Consider the following 23349-nt stretch of genomic DNA (forward strand, 5'->3'; position numbering starts at 1 on the left):
GGGTGTAAGGCTGGCGAGCCATTAACCTGACATGTTAATAACCTTCTGCAGATGCACCGTAGAAAGTTGTTTATAATAATAATAATAATAATAATAATAATAAGCATTTATTTTATATAGCGCCTTTCCAGATGCTCAAAGCGCTTTACATAAACAATCATAACATAAAAACAAACAGACAAACTATCTTAACGGAGAAGCGGCGAATAAACAACGCCAGCGTCCTCTCACGTCAGGGTCCGGCAGTATACAACACAAAGCACAGGACCCACAGATACAATTTTTACACAAACAGCCATCACAGTGATTGCTCCAGGCACACCCTCACTGTGATGGAAGGCAAAGTCTTATCTCCTGATTTCTTCTCCCGTGGTGCCACGAGGTGATCGAGGCTCCCAACTTTTTGAAGCCCCCACCGGGCGATGGAAAGTCCCAGGGCCGAGCCGAGCAGGCCGATGAAAGTCCTGAGCCCCCACTGGGCGATGGAAAGTCCCAGGGCCAAGCCAAGCAGGCCGATGAAAGTCCTGAGCCCCCACCGGGCGATGGAAAGTGCTGCGGCCGAGCCACGCAGGGCGATGAAGGGCCTGCGGGCGGGTCGATCAAACCTCGCGCTTCGGGGCGGTCGAAGCTGCTACGGTTGGAGCTCCCAAAAACCGGCCGCCAGCCAGGGACCTGCGAACTCCCGATGTTGCGGTCTGCAGGGCCCACGGCCGAAGCCTCCGAGATGGTAAGTCCAGGCCCTGCGACCGGAGTCAAGGTCGATCCCAGCTGGAGGCCGCCGACTCCACGATGTTAGGCCGTAGCGCGAACGGAGATACGACACGGTAAAGGTCGCATCTCCGTTGAGGAGGAGATTTGAAAAAAAGGTTTCCCCCAACCCCCCCCCCACCACCCCCACATACACAGAGTTAAAAATAGAACAAAACGTACATTAAACGATGACAATAGACAAAAAACAAAAACGGACGTTTGTACGGAGTTTGTACGTTCTCCCCGTGACCTGCGTGGGTTTTCTCCGAGATCTTCGGTTTCCTCCCACACTCCAAAGACGTACAGGTATGTTGGTTAATTGACTGGGTAAATGTTTTTTTTTAAAAATTGTCCCTAGTGTGTGTAGGATAGTGTTAATGTGCGGGGATCGCTGGGCGGCGATCACTGGGCGGCGCGGATTCGGTGGGCCGAAGGGCCTGTTTCTGCGCTGTATCTCTAAATCTAAAAAAAAAATCTAAGGCATTTTATCTTATTGGTCATTTTACAAGACCAATTTCCCTCCGGAAATTGTTGTCGTATCGTATCGTTTATCAGGATGCATCACAGCTTGGTTTGGGAACAGCTCCATCCAAGACCGCAAGAAATTGCAGCGAATTGTGGACGCGGCCCAGACCATCACACAAACCAACCTCCCTTCCATTGACTCCATTTATACCTCGCACTGCCTCGGCAAGGCCAGCAGCATAATCATGGATGAGTCGCACCCTGGCCACTCCCTCTTCTCCCCTCTCCCATCGGGCAAAAGGTACAGAAGTGTGAAAACACGCACCTCCAGATTCGGGGACAGTTTCTTCCCAGCTGTTGTCAGACAACTGAATCATCCTACCACAACCAGAGAGCAGTGCTGAACTACTATCTACCACTTTGATGACCCTCGGACTATCCTTGATCGGACTTGCTGGCGTCACCTTGCACTAAACATTATTTTATTACCATATATCTATACACTGTAGATGGTTCGATTGTAATCATGTATTGTCTTTCTGCTGACTTGTTAGCATACAACAAAAAGTTTTTCACTGTACCCTGGCACATGTGGCAATAAACGAAACTAAACTGAACTAACCTTCAACTCACCTCTATTCGATAGCCTTTAACAAGTCATAGACCACGAGCAGCACGCTGGTGCAGCGGTAGAGTTGCTGCCTCTCAGCGCCAGATACCCGGGTTCGATCCCGACCACGGGCGCTGTCTGTACAGAGTTTGGATGTTTTCCCCATGATCTGCGTGGGTTTTCTCCGCTTTCCTCCCACACTCCAAAGACATACAGGTTTGAGGGCTAATTGGCTTTGATGAAATTGTAAATTGTCCCTAGAGTACAGGGATCACTGGTTGACTCGGACTCGGTGGGCCAAAGGGCCTGTTTCTGCGCTGTATCTCTAAACGGAGATACTTGCAGTATTCTGCATCAGAAATTGATCCCCATTGGTTTCAGCCACTAGCACATTTACTGCTACCCCTCATTTCCAGGCAACACTATCCTTAATGGAGCTGAAAATTAGCCACAGGCAGTGAATTCATCAGGTCAAGAGTTCTTATTTTTAATGTAACAGAAGGGACAAGTTGCAAAAGACTAATAGGATTAGACAAAAGACAACGTGATGCTCTGTTTACCATGCAAACCTCTATTCTTACTAATGGGCTTGCTTCCATATGGAGTTTCAATTTGGTCTGTGTATTCGAGGAAGATATTTTTTCTGTGGGAAGTAATGAAGCCAAAATCACCACCTAATAATAACCTGACAGCCCAAAGGGCAATTCACAACAGTGCCTTATTGTGGGGGAAAAACCCCAAGACTCTTAACAATTCCTGTCAAGATTTGTGTAGAATATTAGATACATGGTAGTGATTGCAAAATGGTAATTTGATCGACTAGTTCAGATGATGTTACTGCAACGAGGACAGAAATCAAGCCGTATAAAACCATATTAATCTCACATTTGGATTACACTTTGAAGTCACTCCCAGCTATCAGTTACCGGGCACACAATGTTCACAGGGATCGAATTCTACATGGGAGTTTCATTCACATTGGTTATTAAAGCATGATTACCACAACCAAGGGAAGCCATTGTTCCAACATTACCATTGACATAAAATTGAGACATAATCTGTATTTAATTGCTGCCAAATTACACAAATTCTGTTGTATTCATTGTGACCAAATAGGATTTAAACGTTGGAGCCAAAAGATTTGGCTTCATCCTGTGGTTAAAAAGGCCGTGAAATTCAGTGGATCGGTTTGATGATAATGGCAAAGTACCCAAAAATGTAGAAACGGTCCTCAGCCATATTCCATGACTTTCATAAAGTCCATTTTATAATAAAGTTGGCATGAACAAAAATCAGTAAATATATAAAAATAAGAACACCAAACTCATCTCCTGACACTCAAAAGGCAATTTGACTACTTAATTAGAGATCAAAGGCTTAAATTATTGAAATATATTCATTTTTTAGATGACTGTAACTGTAAGAGGCAATATCAAATGAAGCTTAGGAATAAAAAAAACTCATCGTGGAGAAAGAGCAAGATTAAGAGAAAGTGGGTTGTTTTTTTTTAAGTGTAGGAAAATGACTGCAGATGCTGGTACAAATCGAAGGTATTTATTCATAAAAATGCTGGAGTAACTCAGCAGGTCAGGCAGCATCTCAGGAGAGAAGGAATGGGTGACGTTTCGGGTCGAGACCCTTCTTCAGGCCCTTAAAAAGGGACTGCTATAGTTCATTTCAAATAATTTGACTCCCTCTCCCCTCCCAATGGACTCAAAAAATATATGATGTTCTCCAGCAGGAAGGATGTAACAACTTATTAATATTTCATCATGACGTGGAGACAAAATGACTTTAGTTTTGTTGATTTTTTAAAATTCATTTTGTGTATTATTTCTTCAAGCCACAGCCATTCCAAGACTAATTGCTGCTCCTTCACAAACGACAACACATTAACAACAAAATCATGAAACGTTTTCCACAGGTCATTGATTCTGTCGGTTCAAAAACATCGTTTTATTTCCTCTCCGCGATATCGTGTGGCAAAAGTGACAGACGGTCAGAAATAAAACGACCATCTTCTAAGATTTCAGGTGTCGTTTGCTTGGTGCACTTTCACAAAACGCCAGATTTCACAACGTGCTCTCTCTACGGCAAGCCTTACTTGCTAACCTTAGATGAACTTCTCATTCATCGCACTAATGCTTTCCAAATCACCAAGCCAACGAAGACGCAATGCCATTAATTTTCAATTTAGCCCATCCGCCTCAAGTATCACTTTCCGACATTGTCCTTGAGAACGTGACATTGCAGTGTTCTCGCGTGCAACCCAAAACAGCTCTAGTGGGTCATCGAGAGTAAGAATCCATAGTGCGAACATGAAACCATTTCCTGTGCCCTGCTGCTGCGATCACTGTCCCTTCAACGTGGCATTCATCTTATCTAAACATCCAAATCAAAGGGCTTAACATGAACCAACCTTCATCTTGTACATGACTAATCAATGAGAAAATATTTCAGTCACTTAATTATCTTCAGGGGCCTCAGAGATTATTTAAGATGCAAGGAGGCCGCAGTAAAACATGTGAAACCATAGATCTTTTGCTCTTCGTAGCAAAGCATAAACTGTAGCATGGGCGGGTCAGTGGAGAAGCGGTCTGCTTTGTTTTGGACCTTCCCATTTCTCCAGCTTCCCCCTTCTTGAGTCTCGGTCTGACGCCGGGTCTCAACCCGAAATGTCGCCTATTCCTTTTCTCCAGAGATGCTGCCTGACCTGCTGAGTTACACCAGCTTTTTGTGTTTATCTTTGGAATCTGGGCGATACATCGCTAAAGTAGCTGCAGAGCTTACAGTTCCAGAGAACCAGCTTCGATCCTAACTGCGTGTGCCGTCTAAGTGGAGTTTGCATGTTCATATTCTCCGGGTGCTCCAGTTTCTTCCCACATTCCAAAGATGTGCAGGTTTGTAAGGGTTAATTGGCTTCTGTAAATTGTCCCCAGTGTGTAGGATAGAAGTAGTGTACAGGTAGGTGAGTGTTGGTCAGTGTGGACTCGGTGGGCGGCAGGGGCCGTTTTCACGCAGTATCTCTACACTAAGCTATACAGAAGGGTCAGATAGCACATGTACAGGGCACGGAACAGAAACAAATTGTGCAGCACACAAAGTGTTAAAAAGAATAACCATGTTGAGTGTGCAGATTAGTTACCGTCCCACTTTGGAATACTTTTGTTTCTGCAAAAACTCATGCCATTTTTGACTACTTTAGTTTCCACCACGAGTCGGTAGAGGGTATAACAGTGTTCATAATAGTCCTGATGGCCCCTCTACGTTCTCCCCTTCCCCCCCCCACCCGGTCCCTCTTTGTTCTCTCAGCACCCCACACATTCCATCTCCGGTTCCACTTTTATCTCTTGAGGGTGCCCCAGAATTGATGCTTTAAATGGAAGATGCATTTGAACAGCGTACAAAGACCAATGTTTTCCATCTCCAGTTTAATGTTCAAAATAAATAATGAACCGGGCATGTCAATTTGCCAAAAGCATTTTTAAAAAAAGTTATCTGTGCTTGAAGTTGTGCATCGATATGTCCAGGCCTAAAAACCTGTTGCGTGTGGGGAGATGTGACAGGCAATTCTCTTGTGCACACAGTTCTCCAGATGGCCATGACAAGCAACAGGCCCAGGCACAAATGTTTATAAAAAAGCGTGGGGTGGAAAGAAAATAAGCACAAGGGCCAATAAAGCAGGAAAACGGGGCCAACCACCTGTCACCAACAACCACGCAAGGCAACAGCCCCAGGACCATGGGCAAGGATTGTGTTCTCTCTCTCTCTCTCTCTCGTTCTCTCTCTCGTTCTCTCTCTCGTTCTCTCTCTCATTCTCTTTCTCTCTCTCTCGTTCTCTTTCTCTCTCTCTCCCTCGTTCTCTCGTTCTCTCTCTCTCTCTCTCTCGTTCTCTCTCTCATTCTCTCTCTCGTTCTCTCTCTCGTTCTCTCTCTCGTTCTCTCTCTCGTTCTCTCTCTCGTTCTCTCTCTCGTTCTCTCTCTCGTTCTCTCTCTCGTTCTCTCTCTCTCTCGTTCTCTCTCTCGTTCTCTCTCTCTCGTTCTCTCTCTCTCGTTCTCTCTCTCTCTTTCTCTCTCTCGCGCTCTCTCTCTCTCTCGTTCTCTCTCTTTCTCTCTCTCTCGCGTTCTCTCTCTCTCTCGTTCTCTCTCTCGTTCTCTCTCTCTCTCGTTTCCTCTCTCTCGTTCTCTCTCTCTCATTCTCTCTCTCTCATTCTCTCTCTCTCATTCTCTCTCTCTCATTCTCTCTCTCGTTCTCTCTCTCGTTCTCTCTCTCGTTCTCTCTCTCTCTCCTTCTCTCTCTCTCTCTCGTTCTTGCTCTCTCTCTCGCTCGCTCGTTCTCTCTTTTCACTCTCTCGTTCTCTCGCTCTCTTGTTCTCTCTCTCGCTCTCTCTCGTTCTCTCTCTCCCTTCTCTCGTTCTCTCTCTCATTCTCTCTCTCGTTCGTTCTCTCTCTCTCTCTCTCGCTCAGTCTCTGTCGCTCAGTCTCTCTCGTTCCATCTCTGGCATTCTGCCACTGGGAAAGCTTGCATTGATAAACAAACATACTATGATTTATAACTGCAATTTCCTTATTTTCTTTACAAAAACAAGATGATGTAAAACTCAAACTGAAGAAGTATCAGGTGGTTTTATTCAGGTGCCTGAGAGCCTTCACCTTGGAGAGAAAAAGTTCACCTTGGACACATTCATTTCATTCACTTAATTTTCTTCAGGGGCTTCGGAGATTATTTAAGATGCAAGGGGACCACACAAAACAATAGGTCTTTTGCTCTTTGTCGCAAAGCATAAACTCTAGCAGGGGCGACACAGAGGCGCAGCGGTAGAGTCGCGGCCTTACAGTGCCAGTGACTCGGGTTCAATCCTGACTACGGGTGCTGTCTGCATGTTCTCCCAGTGACCTCGTGGGTTTCATCCGGGTGCTCCCGTTTCCTCCAAAGAAGTGCGGGTTTGTGGGATAATTGGCCTCTGTAAATTGCCCCATGCGTGTAGGTACTGGATGCGAAAATGGGATGTCATTGAACTACACATTTCCATTTTATTCTGCGCCAGTTTCCCACAGCCCACAATTTCCTGATCTTTCAAAATGTGATCCATGTCCTTTTTAATTACACCTCCCCTTCTTTCCCCCAACGATCTGGGCTCCATCACACTCCTCGAGAGATTGCTGCTTCCTATAACCTCCTTTATTTTGAAGCAATGACTTCTTCTGACATCGAAGATAAGACACAAAATGCTGGAGTTACTCAGTAGGACAGGCAGCATCTCTGGAGAAAAGAAATGACAATAGACAATAGGTGCAGGAGGCCATTCGGCCCTTCGAGCCAGCACCGCCATTCAATGTGATCATGGCTGATCATTCTCAATCAGTACCCCGTTCCTGCCTTCTCCCCATACCCCCTGACTCCGCTATCCTTAAGAGCTCTATCTAGCTCTCTCTTGAATGCATTCAGAGAATTGGCCTCCACTGCCTTCTGAGGCAGGGAATTCCACTCTGACTGAAAAAGTTTTTCCTCATCTCAGTTCTAAATGGCCTACCCCTTATTCTTAAACTGTGGCCCCTTGTTCTGGATTCTTAAACTTTGGCCCCTTGTTCTGGGTGATGTTTCGGGTCGGAACCCTTCTTCAAACCAGCTTCTGCAGTTCCTTCCGATACACTTCTTCTGACCTTCTTCACCCACAGTTGTTTCCAACATATGCATGGCGGTAATCATCTTTAATGTCCTCCACCTTTCCCCAAGTCCCACTGCCCAATCCAACTTGGGCATCATGCATGATAGAATATCACAGCCAAAAATGTCACAGTTTGCACTGGGGCTGTTGTGCAGCACCACTTTGACACATCCTCTCAGGCACAGTATCAGTTTCTACCCCAGCATTTTCAATTGAATCAGCATTTTCTGGTGTGCTGCAGCCAGTACGAATGTCATTTTTCTATCTGGGACATATGACAATAAAACACTCTTGACTCTTGAATTTATTCTGTGGAAACAAGGAACTACAGATGCTGGTTTACCAAGGAAAGACACAAATGCTGGAATAACTCAGTGGGTCAGGTAGCATCTCTGGAGAAAAAGGATGGGTGAATTTACCCATAAGTAAATTTTGTAAAATTTCTAAGGTAAAAATAAATTTATCTTTAAATTTAAATAAACCTTTATAGATTGTTTTGTTTGCGTTTGAAAGTTGTCTCAAAAAGGGAAATAAAAGGATGACAATTCAAAATATTTAATCAATCTTAATTGGAATCTAATCTACAGGGAAGCCCAAGTTACCGATGGGAAACAAAACTTCTCACACATAATTTCTTGTACGTTTATCGACTACAAAGTAACTGGAAGATAAGGAGGCTCTAATCCAGTCACAATCATATCCATCGCCAGAACATTCAACAGAATTATGAACTAAGAACACTGCAATAAGCTTAAATAGATAACCCCTTTATTAAATCAAAAGGCCCCAAAATTGCTTTACTTATCCACAACTGTTTAGTTTTTGGTCTCATTGTACACATTTTTCAATTTTAAACAGATACTAGACCATGTTGGGCCCATTCCTCGTAGAGGGGGGACAAGGAAGGGGAGAGGGTGTGACTGAGGAGCCCGGGACCCAAAGTCTCTCCTGTATTGGTGTAGCACCCTCAACCCCCCACACAATCCCCCCCTCCTCCCCCCACTGACCCACTCCATCCCCCCTACGCACCCCCACTTGCCCCTCCCCTGCCCCCACCAGTCCTGCCTCCACCCCGCATTCCCCCATCCCCACCCCTATTCTCCCCTCCCCCACTCTCCCTGCCCCCACCCCACTATTCCCTCCTCCCCACCCCCACTTTCCCCTCCTCCCCACCCCACTCTGCCGTCCTCCCCAGCCCCACACTTCCCCCACTCTCTCCTCCCCCACCCCCACTCTCACTGTCCTCATCCCCCCACCACCACCCCTCCCCCTTTCCCTCCCCCACTCACTCTAGTCCCCCACTCTCCCCTCTTCCCCGCCCGTACTCTCTCTTTCCACCACCACCACCCCTTCCCCCCACACCCCCTCTCTCCTCCCCCCACCCCCACTCTAACTGTCCCCCTTCCCCGCCACCCACCCTCCCCCCTTTCCCTCCCACCCCCACTCCCTTCCCCCCACTCTCCCCCTTCCCCCCCCACTCTCCCCCCTTCCCCCCCACCCACGCTTCCACCACCACCCCCCTCCTCCGTCCCCTCCAGTCCCTCTCCCTCCCACCCCACTCTCTCCTCCTTCCCCCCCACCACCACCCCCTCCCACCCCTCTCTCATCCTTCCCCCCTACCACCCCCACTCTCTCTCCCCCAATCCCTCCCCCCCACCCTCTCCTCCCCAGCCCCACTCTCCCCCATTCCCCCCTTTCCCCACTGCCCCCCTTTCCCCCACTCTCTCTTCCCCCCACTCTCTCTTCACCCCACCCCCCATTCTCTCCTCCCCCAGCCCCACTCTCACTCTCCTACACCCCACCTCTCTCCTCCCCCACCACCCGCCTCCCCCAGTCTCTCCTCCCCCCACCCTCAACCCCTCCTACCTCACCGTTCCCTCCACCCACTCGCCCCCCACGTCTACTCCCCTCCGTGGAGCCGTTGGCGGCGAAAGCCACTTATCGAGCGTGCAGGGAGGAAGAGGGAGCGCCGGACTACTCGAGAGGCGGGCAGCGGAGGTGGGACTACTCGAGGCCGACGGCGGCGAGTCGGGGAGAGAAGTGAGGTGAGAGTGGAGAGGGGAGCCCCTGATTGCGGGCGGACAGCGCCGCTAACGGCATCCATCTTGTTTGTGCGAGTGAAGAGAGAGGCCGTGCGTGCGCTATGGTGACGTCATAAGCACAGCATTTTGAAAAATGTGTTTAGAAATGAGTTTTGAACTTTAAAATCTCTGTAACCTAAATAATATACGACCAATTTGAATAAAATTTGTTTTGAACAGTCGGCAGGATAGTGGTGATTAAGGTGGCGCACAAATTGTGGCGCTATGGTTTACTGCTTTGGCTGCAAGTCCACATTTTCAGACAAACATATATGTGATCATATATGTGTATACATATATACATACATACACACACACATATATATATATATACATACATATATAAGATGAGTTTTAGAAATATAAGATGGATATATATATATTTAAATACACACACATAAAATATATGATCTATAATGTATACATATATATACACACATGTATATATGCACACACGTATATATATATGCATACATATATGTACACATGCATACACATACATATACGTGCACATGTATACATACACAAGAAATATACACATACATACACACATATATACACACACATAAATAACCAAATCCTTCCAGCAAGGAATTTGAAATTCTTTCTTCTTACATCTATAAACAACTATTTCAATAATTCATTCCAAAGTCGTGCTGATATACAACAAATATGCAGTTTGAACTTTGTAAAAACATACTTCATAAAATGTTAGGTTTGAAACGGTTGTATATTTGAAATTAAATAATGATTCATACTCTTCTCATCACATAGGTCATTAAAATCCCTCTTTGAAAACTATAAACACCAATAAATCCACATGGACATAAGAGACAGCAGATGCTGGAATCGTGAGCAAAACAAAAAAGTGTTGGAGGATCTTAATGTGTCAGGCAGCGTCTGTGGAGGGAATGGACAGAGGAGACCCATCTTCAGAGGAAATGTTGTCCATCTATTCCCTTCAAAGATGCTGCCTGAAGCACCGAGTTCCTCCAACACTTTGACTTTTCCAATAAATCCATACAGTTGGTTTTGAGTACTAGTTTGGAGTAGTCAGAAATATTCAGTCCGAAGAAGTGTCCCGGCCCAAAAAGTCACCCATTCTATAGAGGTGCTACCTGACCTGCTGAGGTACTCCAGCACTTTGTGTCAATAGACAATAGGTGCAGGAGGAGACCATTCGGCCCTTCTAGCCAGCACCGCCATTCAATGTGATCATGGCTGATCATTCCCAATCAGTACCCCGTTCCTGCCTTCTCCCCATACCCCCTGACTCCGCTATCCTTAAGAGCTCTATCTAGCTCTCTCTTGAATGCATTCAGAGTATTGGCCTCCACTGCCTTCTGAGGCAGAGAATTCCACAGATTCACAACTCTCTGACTGAAAAAGTTTTTCCTCATCTCAGTTCTAAATGGCCTACCCCTTATTCTTAAACTGTGGCCCCTTGTTCTGGACTCCCCCAACATTGGGAACATGTTTCCTGCCTCTAACGTGTCCAACCCCTTAATAATCTTATACGTTTCGATAAGATATCCTCTCGCTTTTTAGTTAATGGAAAGTTCTTTTGGCCACTGGCTAACTGATATATTTATCCATAGACTATGTAACAATGCTGGACTTCATAGATTGAACATTTCAGAGAGCATTTATCGAAACCCGAGCATTTATCAAATGTTAAATTCACACATAAGGCAAGTCGAGCCATCAAACCTTTTAGACGAAAGGACACAAAATGCTGGAGTAACTAACTCACGGGTCAGGCAGCATCTCTGGAGAGCAGGGATAGGTACGTTTCAGGTCGGGACCCTTCTTCTGAAGAAGAGTCTCAACCCAAAATGTCACCTACCCATGTTCTCCAGAGATGCCGCCTGTCTGCTGAGTTACTCCAGCATTTTAGTGTCTTCTTGTGTATCAACCAACATCTGCAGTTCTTTGTTTCAACATCAAAAACTTCTTAGTTGCACAGTGTTTTCAGATAAGTGCACAATAACTTTTGTGTCATGGAACAACCAAACAAATGCCAGAAACACACTCTTTATTTGATTTTGATGTGCCTGCCGCATAGTTCTTTCAGCTCAGCTATTTATAATGAATCAAGACGCCTCAATTTTGCCACGTGGTTATTTGCATGTCTAACCACAACAATTTCTCTCCCTGAACTGAAGCTTGCTCATTTATGGAAGAATTTTATCACCTGTTGATGTGTTATCCATGGCTCAGTGACAGCCCACCCGGCTCCACATCAATGTTATGGATTCAAGTCATGCTCCAAAATTCTTACGCACAGATACTAGAAAGGTCGGGAGCAAGTGATGAACAGAGCAGCACGGTGGCGCAGCGGTAGAGTTGCTGCCTTACAGCGCTTACAGTGCCAGAGACCCGGGTTCAATCCTGGCGACTGGTGCTTGACTCTACGGAGTTTGTACGTTCTCCCCGTGACCTGCGTAGGGTTTTTCCCCAAAACTTTGGTTTCCTCTCACACTCCAAGGGTGTAAAGGGTTGTAGGTAATTGGCTTGGTATAAATGTTAATGTGCAGGGATCGCTGGTAGGTGCGGACTCGGTGGGCCGAAGGGTCTGTTTCCATGCTGTATCTCTGGACTAAACTAAACTGTCTGGAACACATGACAATAAAACACACTCGACTCTTGACAGTGTTGAAGGTGCCATCATCCACGTGTCAAAAAAGACACAAAGGGCTGGAGCAACATAACAGGCCAGCAACGCGGGAGAACAAGAATGGGTGACGTTTCGTGCCTGGACCCTTCTTCCGACTGACCCTGACCCTGTTCTCCAGGGATGCTTTAGTTTTAGAATTAGGTTTGTTTTAGAAATACAGTGTGGAAACGCGCGAAACAGCGATCGGCCCCGTCAACTAGTTCTTTCCCATACATTTGGGGCAATTTACAGAAGCCAATTTACCCACACACCCGAATGTCTTTGGGATGTGGGAGGAAACGGGAGCACCCGTACGAGACCCACGCGGTCATAGGGAGAACGTGCAAACTCCGTATAGACAGCACCTGCAGTCAGGATCGAATCATGAGTCTCTGGTGCTGTATGGCAGCACTCTACCGCTGCGCCACTGTGCCGCCCTGGTGCACAAGATGCTACCTGATCTGCCGAGTTACTCCAGCATTGTGTGTCTTTTCTACCCCATAAAGGAGCAACCGCAGTTCCTTTTTTCTTTTTCCCTTTTTTACACACAAGTCAGTTGGCTTTCCATCTCAAGTAGACGTCAAAGATCCTGTAGCATTCTTTCATAGAAGGCCAAGTGATTTCACGTTTATCTTTCAATCGGTATCTTCTGGTATCCTTATCTGGTAGTTATCACAGAGCAGTTTGTGGAATCTGCACTTATTCATGTTGGCATCCACACACACTACACCTTAAAACATTTGGCACATCCTTAGGTTTTAAAGAACCTTATAATAAATCCTCTTCGCAAAGTAAAAAAAAAAAAATCCAATATCACTTTCCAGCAAACATACCTACATTTTTTTTTTTTAAAGTCGGTGCCTTAAAGAAAAATCTTCTGCAATCACTTCCAAACACTGCAGAGTTTGCACATTTGTTCATAACAGATGATGGATATCATTGGGTTAGAAATCTCAGAGTATGCTTAATTGGTTTTTAACTATATTAACACACATGAACAGATGACACTGCATACATCAAATTAATCTGCATTCCATCCAAGATACACGTTTAATGTAAATGATTTAAGCAACACAATTTTTAAACGAGTTAGAGCATAGAACACAGTACAGCACTGGAACAGGCCCATCAACCAACAATGTCCGTGCTGAACATGATGGCAATCTCCTCTGCCTGCATGTGATCCATATCCCTCCATTCCCAGCATATCCATGGGCCCATTCAAAAGACTCTTAAGTGCCACTATCATATCTGCCTCCACCACCACCCCTGTCAACGCATTCCAGTCACCCACCACTCTGGGGGAAAAAAACATGCCCCACACATCTCCTTTAAATTTTGCCCCTCTCACTTTTAACCTGTGACTAAACTTAATTTGAAATTAGAAACATAGAAAATAGGTGCAGGAGGAGGCCATTCGGCCCTTCGAGCCAGCTCCGCCATTCATTGTGATCATGGCTGATCGTCCCCAATCAATACCCCGTGCCTGCCTTCTCCCCATATCCCTTGATTCCACTAGCCCCTTGGCTTCCACTACCCTCTGTGGCAGAGAATTCCACAAATTCACAACTCTCTGGGTGAAAACGTTTTTTCTCACCTCAGTTTTAAATGGCCTCCCCTTTATTCTAAGACTGTGGCCCCTGGTTCTGGACTCGCCCAACATTGGGAACATTAGCTTGTCCAGTCCTTTTATAATTTTATATGTTTCTATAAGATCCCCTCTCATCCTTCTAAACTCCAGTGAATATAAGCCTGATCTTTTCAATCTTTCCTCATATGTCAGTCCCGCCATCCCAGGGATCAATCTCGTGAACCTACGCTGCACTGCCTCAATTACAAGGATGTCCTTCCTCAAATTAGGAGACCAAAACTGTACACAATACTACAGATGTGGTCTTACCAGGGCCCTGTACAACTGCAGAAGAACCTCTTTACTCCTATACTGAAATCCTTTTGTTATGAAGGCCAACATTCCATTAGCTTTCTTCACTGCCTGCTGTACCTGCACGCCAACTTTCAGTGACTGGTGTACAAGGACACCCAGGTCTCACTGCACCTCCCCCTTACCTAACCTAACTCCATTGAGATAATAATCTGCCTCCTTGTTTCTGCCGCCAAAGTGGATAACTTCACATTTATCTATATTATACTGCATCTGCCACACATCTGCCCACTCACTCAACCTGTCCAGGTCACCCTGCAACCTCCTAACATCCTCTTCACAGTTTACACTGCCACCCAGCTTTGTGTCATCCGCAAACCTGCTAGTGTTGCTTCTAATTCCCTCTTCCAAATCATTAATATATATGGTAAACAGTTGCGGCCCCAACACCAAGCCTTGCGGCACTCCACTCGCCACTGCCATTCTGAAAAGGACCCGTTTACTCCTACTCTTTGCTTCCTGTCTGCCAACCAATTTTCTATCCATGTCAACACCCTACCCCCAATACCATGTGCTCTAATTTTAGTCACCAATCTCCCGTGCGGGACCTTACCAAAGGCTTTCTGAAAGTCTAGATGCACTACATCCACATTCACTGGCAAATCCATGGAGCTGAAAGCACCAATAGCATAAATGGTTACATTGAGTCCCTTTACTTTGTGAAATAGACAGTATTTACATCCAAACGAGGGCTGCACAGTAGCGCAGCTGGTAAAGCTGCCGCCTCACAGCGCCAGAATCCCGGGTTCGATCCTGACCTCGGGTGCTTTCCATGCAGTTTGCACATTCTTCCTATGATGGTGAGGGTTTCCTCCCGCTGTTACTCCAGCTTTTTGTGTCTATCCCAAAGTCATGCAGGTTTATTAGCCTTCTGTAAATTGCCTCCTAGTGTGTATGGAGTGGGTGAGAAAGAGTGCAGGAGGAAACCAGAGCACCAGGCTGAAACCCACATGGTTTCAGGGAGAACATGTAAACACCACACAGGGAGCAGCACAGGTCGTGTCGATCCTGGGTTGCAGTTCTATTAGCTGCGCCACTCTGCTATCCCCTGTCACTGTTATCCAACGCTGTTGGACGAAGATGTAAAACTTAATCATTTACAGATTCTAAATAATCTGGCAAAACCAGAATAAAGAGTTTAAATTAATGCCAGGGATTTAATTAATGACAACAGTTAGGAAATCATGGTTAATACCATGCTGTCTATAATAGGCTATCAGGCAGCAATGAAAGAGAGAAACTATCACAGCAGTTCCAACACAACCAAAGAGAAACGTAGAATTTAGTGGTAGTCACGGAATGCTGGAATAACTCAGTGGGTCAGGCAGCATCTCTGGAGAACATGGATAGCTGATGTTTCAAGTCAGGAACCTTGTTTTCAGACACTTTAGTCTGAAGAGTCATTTCAGATTCAGAAGAAAAATACGCATCCTTGTACCCTGTCATCAGCGTATCTTCCCCAGCCAACAACGGATCATTATGGACTCCACCCTTCCTCAGGTCATCTGTCGCTAGCCCTGTTTTGTTCTGGCCGTCTCTATCTTTCAGTCGGAAGTCGGTTTCCGTCCCAAAACATCACCTATCCATTTTTTCCCAGAAATGTTGCCTCACCTGCTGAGTTACTCCAGCACTGTATCTATCTTTGGTATAAACCAGCACCTGCAGTTCCTTTTTAGTACTAGAAATGGAGGTGGGAATGGATTTTGCAATGTACTTAATCTTTGCATGTTGACAAAACATTTCTTCATTGCTGCTCCACCCTTCTATTCAACAGAAAGAAGCTTTCAGTCTTACTGTCAATACTGTCCAGCCAATTAAGTTAATAAAAGGTGACTGGTCCCACCAGATGAAAGCACAACATTAGACCTGTCATGCAACACTATCCAGTAGGGCAGATTATTAGAAATGGGATTTAAATTCACAGCCTTTGCTCAAGAGGTCTCCCTGTCCATTATCCCAGCAGTCCTTTCACACTTGGCTCAAAAACCAAAAAAAGGCATCCTTTCTTTAATGGATTTTCACAGATTTACAAGGATGGTGCCAGAACTCGAGGGCCTGAGCTACAGGGAGAGGTTGAGCAGGCTGGGACACTTCCTTGGAGCACCGGAGGATGAGGGGTGATCTTATAGAGGTGCGCAAAATCATGAGAGGAATAGATCGGGTAGACGCACAGATTCTCTTGCCCAGAGTAGGGGAATCGTGAACCAGAGGACATAGGTTTAAGGCGAGGGAGGAGAGTGAGGGGTAACTTTTTCACACAAAGGGTGGCAGGTGTATGGAACGAGCTGCTGGAGGAGGTAGTTGAGGCAGGTATTATCGCAACATTTAAGAACCATTTAGACAGGTACATATGGATTCGACAGGTTTGGAGGGATATGGGCCAAACGCATGCAGGTGGAACTGGTGTAGATGGGACATGTTAGCCAGTATGGGCAAGTTAGGCCGAAGGGCCTGTTTCCACACTGTGGGACTCTGAGATCCACAATCCAATGTTTGACGGTTTTCTCAGCTTTACAAATTACCAGTGTTATTTGTTTCCAACTGTACCATTCTTAAGCAATTAGTGGGAATCAATAACAGTCCCTGAATTTATCCTCCATCTTCTCAAGAGATACATGGTCAGCATACAAGCCTCACAGGTAACAAATACCTTAGAACCAACCTGAGATCTGCCACAGTGCTATTCTCAAGTGTTCTATGAAGCGTGCCATCAATCTAACGGAATAATAGTCATACAGCATGGATACAAGACCTTTGGCCCAACTCAGCCATGCCAACCAAGTTGCCTAATCTAAGCTAGTCTCATTTGCCCACGTTTAGCCCACATCCCTCTGAATCTTTCCTATCCATGTACCCAAGTGGCTTTTCATTCATTCATTCAATATACAAGCTTCTTTTAAGCCCTGATATTATACCTGCCTCAACTACCTGCTCGCGACTATTATAGACAATAGACAATAGGTGCAGGAGTAGGCCATTCGGCCCTTCGAGCCAGCACCACCATTCAATGTGATCATGGCTGATCATTCTCAATCAGTACCCCGTTCCTGCCTTCTCCCCATACCCCCTGACTCCGCTATCCTTAAGAGCTCTATCTAGCTCTCTCTTGAATGCATTCAGAGAATTGGCCCCCACTGCCTTCTGAGGCAGAGAATTCCACAGATTCACAACTCTCTGACTGAAAAAGTTTTTCCTCATCTCCGCCCTAAATGGCCTACCCCTATTCCTTTCCTCCAGAGAGGCTGACTGACCCCTGTGTTATTGCAGTATTTTGTGTCTAACTTCGATGTAAACTAGCATCTGCAGTTCCTTCCTACACATTTTGTCTGCTCCACTGCAAATTGTCCCTAGTGATTGTAGGATAGTGTTAATGTGCGGGGATCGCTGGGCGGCGCGGACCCGGTGGGCCGAAGGGCCTGTTTCTGCGCTGTATCTCTAAATCTAAAATCTAAAAATAATGGAGCATAATGCTTGATTTGTGCTCTCAGAAACCTTATTTGATTATCTCACCAAGCACATACTTCACAATTCCTCAGGTCACTCTCACAATCCACCTTCACGATACTGAATATCAGAAATGTCAGTATTAAACTGCCTGCACCAAATCATTCAGTTGAGAGAAGAATTGAAGTTGCTTATGTAATCCTACTGCCTAGGGCACCAATCCTGTTACTTCCATTCAAGTCAGTGGTACAATCCTGTACATTTTGCCCTGTTTCAACCACAGTCTGGATGTTCACTCTGCTTTAACCACAGAAATAATTTACACAAAAGTTGGTGGGTGTATGGAACGAGCTGCCGGACAGAGGAGGCAGTTGAGCCAAGTACTCTCGCAACATTTAAAAAATAGTTAGACAAGTACATGGATAGGACAGGTTTAGAGGGATATGGGCCAAAAGCACACAGGTGGGGGCATGTTGGTCGGCATAGGCACATTGGGGCCAACGGACCTGTAGAAGGATGAGAGGAGATCTTATCGAAACGTATAAGATTATTAAGGGGTTGGACACGTTAGAGGCAGGAAACATGTTCCCAATGTTGGGGGAGTCCAGAACGAGAGGCCACAGTTTAAGAATAAGGGGTAGGCCATTTAGAACTGAGATGAGGAGGGGCTTTTTCAGTCAGAGAGTTGTGAATCTGTGGAATTCTCTGCCTCAGAGGGCAGTGGAGGCCAATTCTCTGAATGCATTCAAGAGAGAGCTGGATAGAGCTCTTAAGGATAGCGGAGTCAGGGGGTATGGGGAGAAGGCAGGAACGGGGTACTGATTGAGAATGATCAGCCATGATCACATTGAATGGCGGTGCTGGCTCGAAGGGCCGAATGGCCTCCTCCTGCACCTATTGTCTATTGTTTCTATGCTGTACGACTATGACTCATCACAGAAGGATGATAAACATTTAATGAAGTCTGACTTTAAAAACAAGCATCTGTATTATATTGAAAAATGACATAAAGTACTGGAGTAACTCTGCAGGTCAGAGAACATGAATAGGTGATGTTTCAGGTCGGGACCTTTCTTCAGACTGACCTGAACCGTAACATCACAAATACATGTTCTCCAGGAATGCTGCCCAAACAAGGGTCTTTTTTCTCCAGAGATGCTGCCTGACCCGCTGAGTTATGCCAGCACAATGTCTATCTTCAGTATAAACCAGCATATGCAGTTCCTTCCGATGCGATTACATTATGCTGTTACTGATTACATTACCCACTGTTACTCCAGCACTTTGTGGCTTTTTTTTGTAAACCAGCATTTGCAGTTCCTTGTTTCTACATCTATATTATAACCACATGTGAAATCTTTCCATTTTGGATTGAGCTAAGGTGTATCTATTTGCTTAAAAAAAAACACGAAGTGCCAGTTTGGGTGAGAGGTACATCGATATGATGTCATTTTAACAACAATCTCTCCATATTAAATTCGTGGTTTAAAAAGACACAAACTAAGTTAATATATAACATGGCATTTACTCAAGACATCGGCAGAAGACACTGCCAGATGTTCTCACTACATGAGAACAGCCTTCACAAGATATTTAGCTTTTGCACAATATAACACTCGCAGAAAGTACAATTCCCAAACCATGTAATCACACTGCACACCATTTTTGTTGGAACAGATTTAGAGTGAGTGAAAAGGAAAAAGCACACTGGTGACTCTCCATGAATATGAGGAAAGAATAAACCCCGACTCCGAGCAGCCATTCAGTATAATGCTCCATATAACATTATGAAATTAAATAATCGCCGTGACGATTGGGGTAAAGTTAAAATGGACATCACCAAACCGTGACCAATTGATGTCACAGCTGCCACTTCAGCCTGACTTGGGTTATATTACACGGAGTCACAGATTCCAAATGCACACTGTTCTGTCAGTGCGAATAGCAGATGGCCAACGTACAGCCCCATCAACACAGCACCATCAACACAGCACTGTGGCCCCCTAATTACATATTAATTTTATGACCGATATGACATTTAATGGCTCCCAGAATCGCTAAATTGCGTTTCATCTGCTGGCCAATATGCACAGCCTATGCACAAGCGCCTTAAAATTAAAAACAAACGAGACTTCATTGCGATGAAGCTGGCAACACAATGTTGTCAACGAGACACAATAACATTCCACGACACGGAACGCGAGGCAATGATGTATCAATTTGCATGTGATATTGATACACAATACTTTACACTATTGATACACAATACTAGTTTGTTTCGCTTAACTGCAACAATGTATGCAACTTTCACTGTGGACCCATTTGAAATAGCAACAATGTATGCAACTTTCACTAGGACGCATTTGAAACAGCGACAATGTATGCAACTTTCACTGTGGACCGCATTTGAAACATTGCACTGAAAACGCTACATTGTTTCTCTCCCTCTGATCACTTACCCTTTTCTGGTCTTCCAGTCCGTGCGTTACAAGCTTTCTCTGGTGTCGGGCCGACTCTGAACCAGTTTCCATTTCCAATATCAGAACTCCCCTCTAATCAGCTCCGAGTCGACAGCTCATATACACCTCTCGAGAGAAAAAAACCAAAACCCACCCAAAATAAGCCGTGGTGGGGCGAAATAGATCCACTCAATTCGGCAAAGCACCCTTGTATCTTGATCTGGTACCATCCATCACAGGCGACGTTTGTTGGACAAATCAAACTTTCCCCAGGCTTGAAGTCATTTTCTCCCCCCTTCACCCCCCTCCCCCCAAAATGTCCTGCACTCCTTACAAAATAACTATTTCAGTTTCAATCTAGAATGTCTTGTGCATACATTGCAGCCACATTTCCATGTCGAATTCAGCGCGAACGCGTCCTGCCACATTACTGCTTCTGCATCCTCTCCGTTTTATCCAGAAACGTGCAAGTGATCTGCCGATTGAAGCTGTGAATGTTGTCCGCCGCGTTGATGTGATCGGCATCACTTCCCAGGCCTATTATGATATGCGATGATCAATCTCTTCTTCTCCACTTTCCTATAGGAAAAGCACTTGCAGAGATTTTCTTTTTTTTCTTTGGTCAGCCAGTATAGAGCGCTGTAAGTTTACCACGAGCAAGAAAAAAAAGCACCAAAAAAATCTGCGGTGCGACGCGTTCTCCTTTATTTATGCATTCAGAAAGTATCTAAAAGGAACAGATGTTTTGGTTTTCAAAAAAAGGAAAATAATTCCGTATTCCTCTCGGTTATGAAAACGCCAAATCAGCAGTGAAGGATGAATGATGCCTTTGCAAACCCTGCAGAAATCAAGAGACTCTTTTTAAAAAAAAAGTCATTCTGTCACCAGGATTGATTGCACCTTCAGCAGACACAAGATACAATATTTTTGCATTGCATCCAAAGAGCCGGGTTCCCCCCCGCCCCCGCTGGCGATTGTATCTATATTTTAACATGCATATTTATTTATTAAGGGTGGTTGTTTGTTTTTGCTAGTTAATTTCAAAGGCGAGAGCATTTGAGTTACCTACCCCGCAAGAAGAGCGCTGTGCAAAGACATGTTCCTATCCCAGGCGGTGCAGGGAGGAGAGGGGAGGGGAGGGGAGGGGAGGGGAGGCAACGCGGACTGTTCAGGGCCAACGTGACGCCGCCGCTTCGCGCCTCTTCCTCGCCAGCACAACGTTTCAAAGTGATCCGTTTCCGTGGCAACCGCGGACGGCGTGCACGTGGCCCCTCGCTGTTGCTGCTGCTGCTCGCGATCAAAAGGTGAGGGGGGGGGGGGTTGCACGATGGAAAACGAAAGTGAAGGCATTGCAGGGGATTGCAAGACATTTGCAAAGTATTGCAGGGCATTGCAAGACATTTGCAAAGTATTGCAGGGCATTGCAGGGCATTTGCAAAGTATTGCAGGGCATTGCAAAGTATTGCAGGGCATTGCAAGACATTTGCAAAGTATTGCAGGGCATTGCAAGACATTTGCAAAGTATTGCAGGGCATTGCAAGACATTTGCAAAGTATTGCAGGGCATTGCAAGACATTCGCAAAGTATTGCAGGGCATTGCAGGGTGAGATGACATAGAACAAGTGTCAACGGGTGATCGATGGTCGGCATGGACTCGGTCAGCTGAAGAGTCTTTTTCCAAGTTGTATCTTTCAATCAATCAAAAGGTCTTTAGCTCTGGCCAATATTATATCCCTCAATCAGTGTCTGTTAGATTATTTAGTCATTGCTGGGTGGCTATTGACAAGGACACTGCATGAACTGGATGCTTTGCTTCCTCCATTACAACAGTGAGTACACTTTAAAATGTACTTAATTGTCTGTAAAGTGCTATGGGATATCCTGAGGTCACAAAAGGTGCAAGGGAAAGTCTATTTAATAATTAATGTAAAACTTTATTACTCCAGTGTGAATTGTCAATTAGAACACACTAAAAGCATTCCAGCTAAATTTGGAAATAATGATTAATTGATGAATTAAGTGATAAAATATTGGAAATGTTCCATTTCTGAAAAATGCAATGGGAAAAGATGAGCCAGATGAATCTTAGCAAACGTAAGCAATTCTTATGTTTGTGTGTCTTACAAGCAAAATAGTTTCCCACGAGTCAGGAAGTCATGTTGCAGCTTTATAGGACTTTGGTTTGGCCACATTTGGAGTATTGCATGCACTTTTGGTCGCCCCATTATAGGAATGATCTGGAGACTTTGGAAAGGGTGCAGTGGAGGTTTACCAGAAGGCTGCCTGGTTTAGAGGGTACTACTTATAAGGAGAGGTTGAACAAACTTGGATTGTTTTCATTGGAGCATCAGAGTCTGGAGACCTGATAGAATGATGAGAGGCAAAGCTAAGGTAGATAGTCAGAACCTTTTTTCCCCCAGAGTGGAAATGTCAAAAACGGGAGAGCATGGCCTTAAGAGATGAGAGGGGCAAAGTTTAAAGGAGATATGCATATATTTGTAAGTTATACAGCAAAGAAAAAGGCCCTTTGACCCAACCGATCCATGCAAGGCACGTTTTTCTACTCCGAGTTGTGGGTGTCTAGAACGCACTGCCAGGGTGGTGATCTTGGCAGACACAATAGTGGGATTTAAGAGGTTTATAGATAGGCACATGGATATGCAGGGAATGGAGGGATAACAATCACATGCAGGCAGAGATTACTTTAACTTGGCATCCTGTTTAGCCTGAACATTGTGGTCTGAAGGGCTTGCACCAGTTCTGTACCAGTCTCTATTCTATGTTAAAAAGTGACAATCATAATGCTTGCCATCATTTTTATGGGGTTGAGACAAAATGAAATGTACACAACCTCTGAAGATTCTGTCGCCACGTAACATTAATGCTCGTACTCTCCCTGAACTTCAATTTGTGTAACGACTTCCATGATCTAGTGGCAATGAAAATCAGTGAAGTATATTTCCATGTATTGGAATAATTTCCATTCAGCAAGGTCACATGAACAGTAAGAAGTGATGACAAAATCCGTTCTGAAGAGAGTCGTTGAGGATGAGATAAAAACAGAGATATTGAAGGGAATGAGGGAATTTGTTTTCCATTTCCCTTCCTGGCATAGATTAAATTGGATCTTCTAAATTCACCTGGGAGTAATACCATACTCCATTTAATGGCAATGCAGTGCTCTCAGTTCCAAAGCGTCAATCAAGATGTGGAACTATGATTTCCTGACTGAAATGAGAGTGTTACCATTGTGATAAATGCTAATTAGACCGTT

The 23349-nt window shown here is 45.1% G+C and overlaps 1 protein-coding gene across 1 annotated transcript in view; it reads right to left on the reverse strand.

Annotated features, from left to right (window-relative positions):
• The window catches only part of nav2a (neuron navigator 2a), a 592633-nt gene extending 572335 nt beyond the window's left edge, over positions 1-20298 (reverse strand). Inside the window, exon 1 of the mRNA XM_078415513.1 lies at positions 20076-20298. Coding sequence (XP_078271639.1) covers positions 20076-20147 — 72 coding nt within the window. The 5' untranslated portion in view covers positions 20148-20298. The remainder of the gene's footprint in view (positions 1-20075) is intronic.
• Positions 20299-23349: the final 3051 nt, after the last annotated feature.

This window comes from Rhinoraja longicauda, chromosome 18 (genome assembly GCF_053455715.1).
Source record: "Rhinoraja longicauda isolate Sanriku21f chromosome 18, sRhiLon1.1, whole genome shotgun sequence".
Classification (NCBI taxonomy): domain Eukaryota; kingdom Metazoa; phylum Chordata; class Chondrichthyes; order Rajiformes; family Arhynchobatidae; genus Rhinoraja; species Rhinoraja longicauda.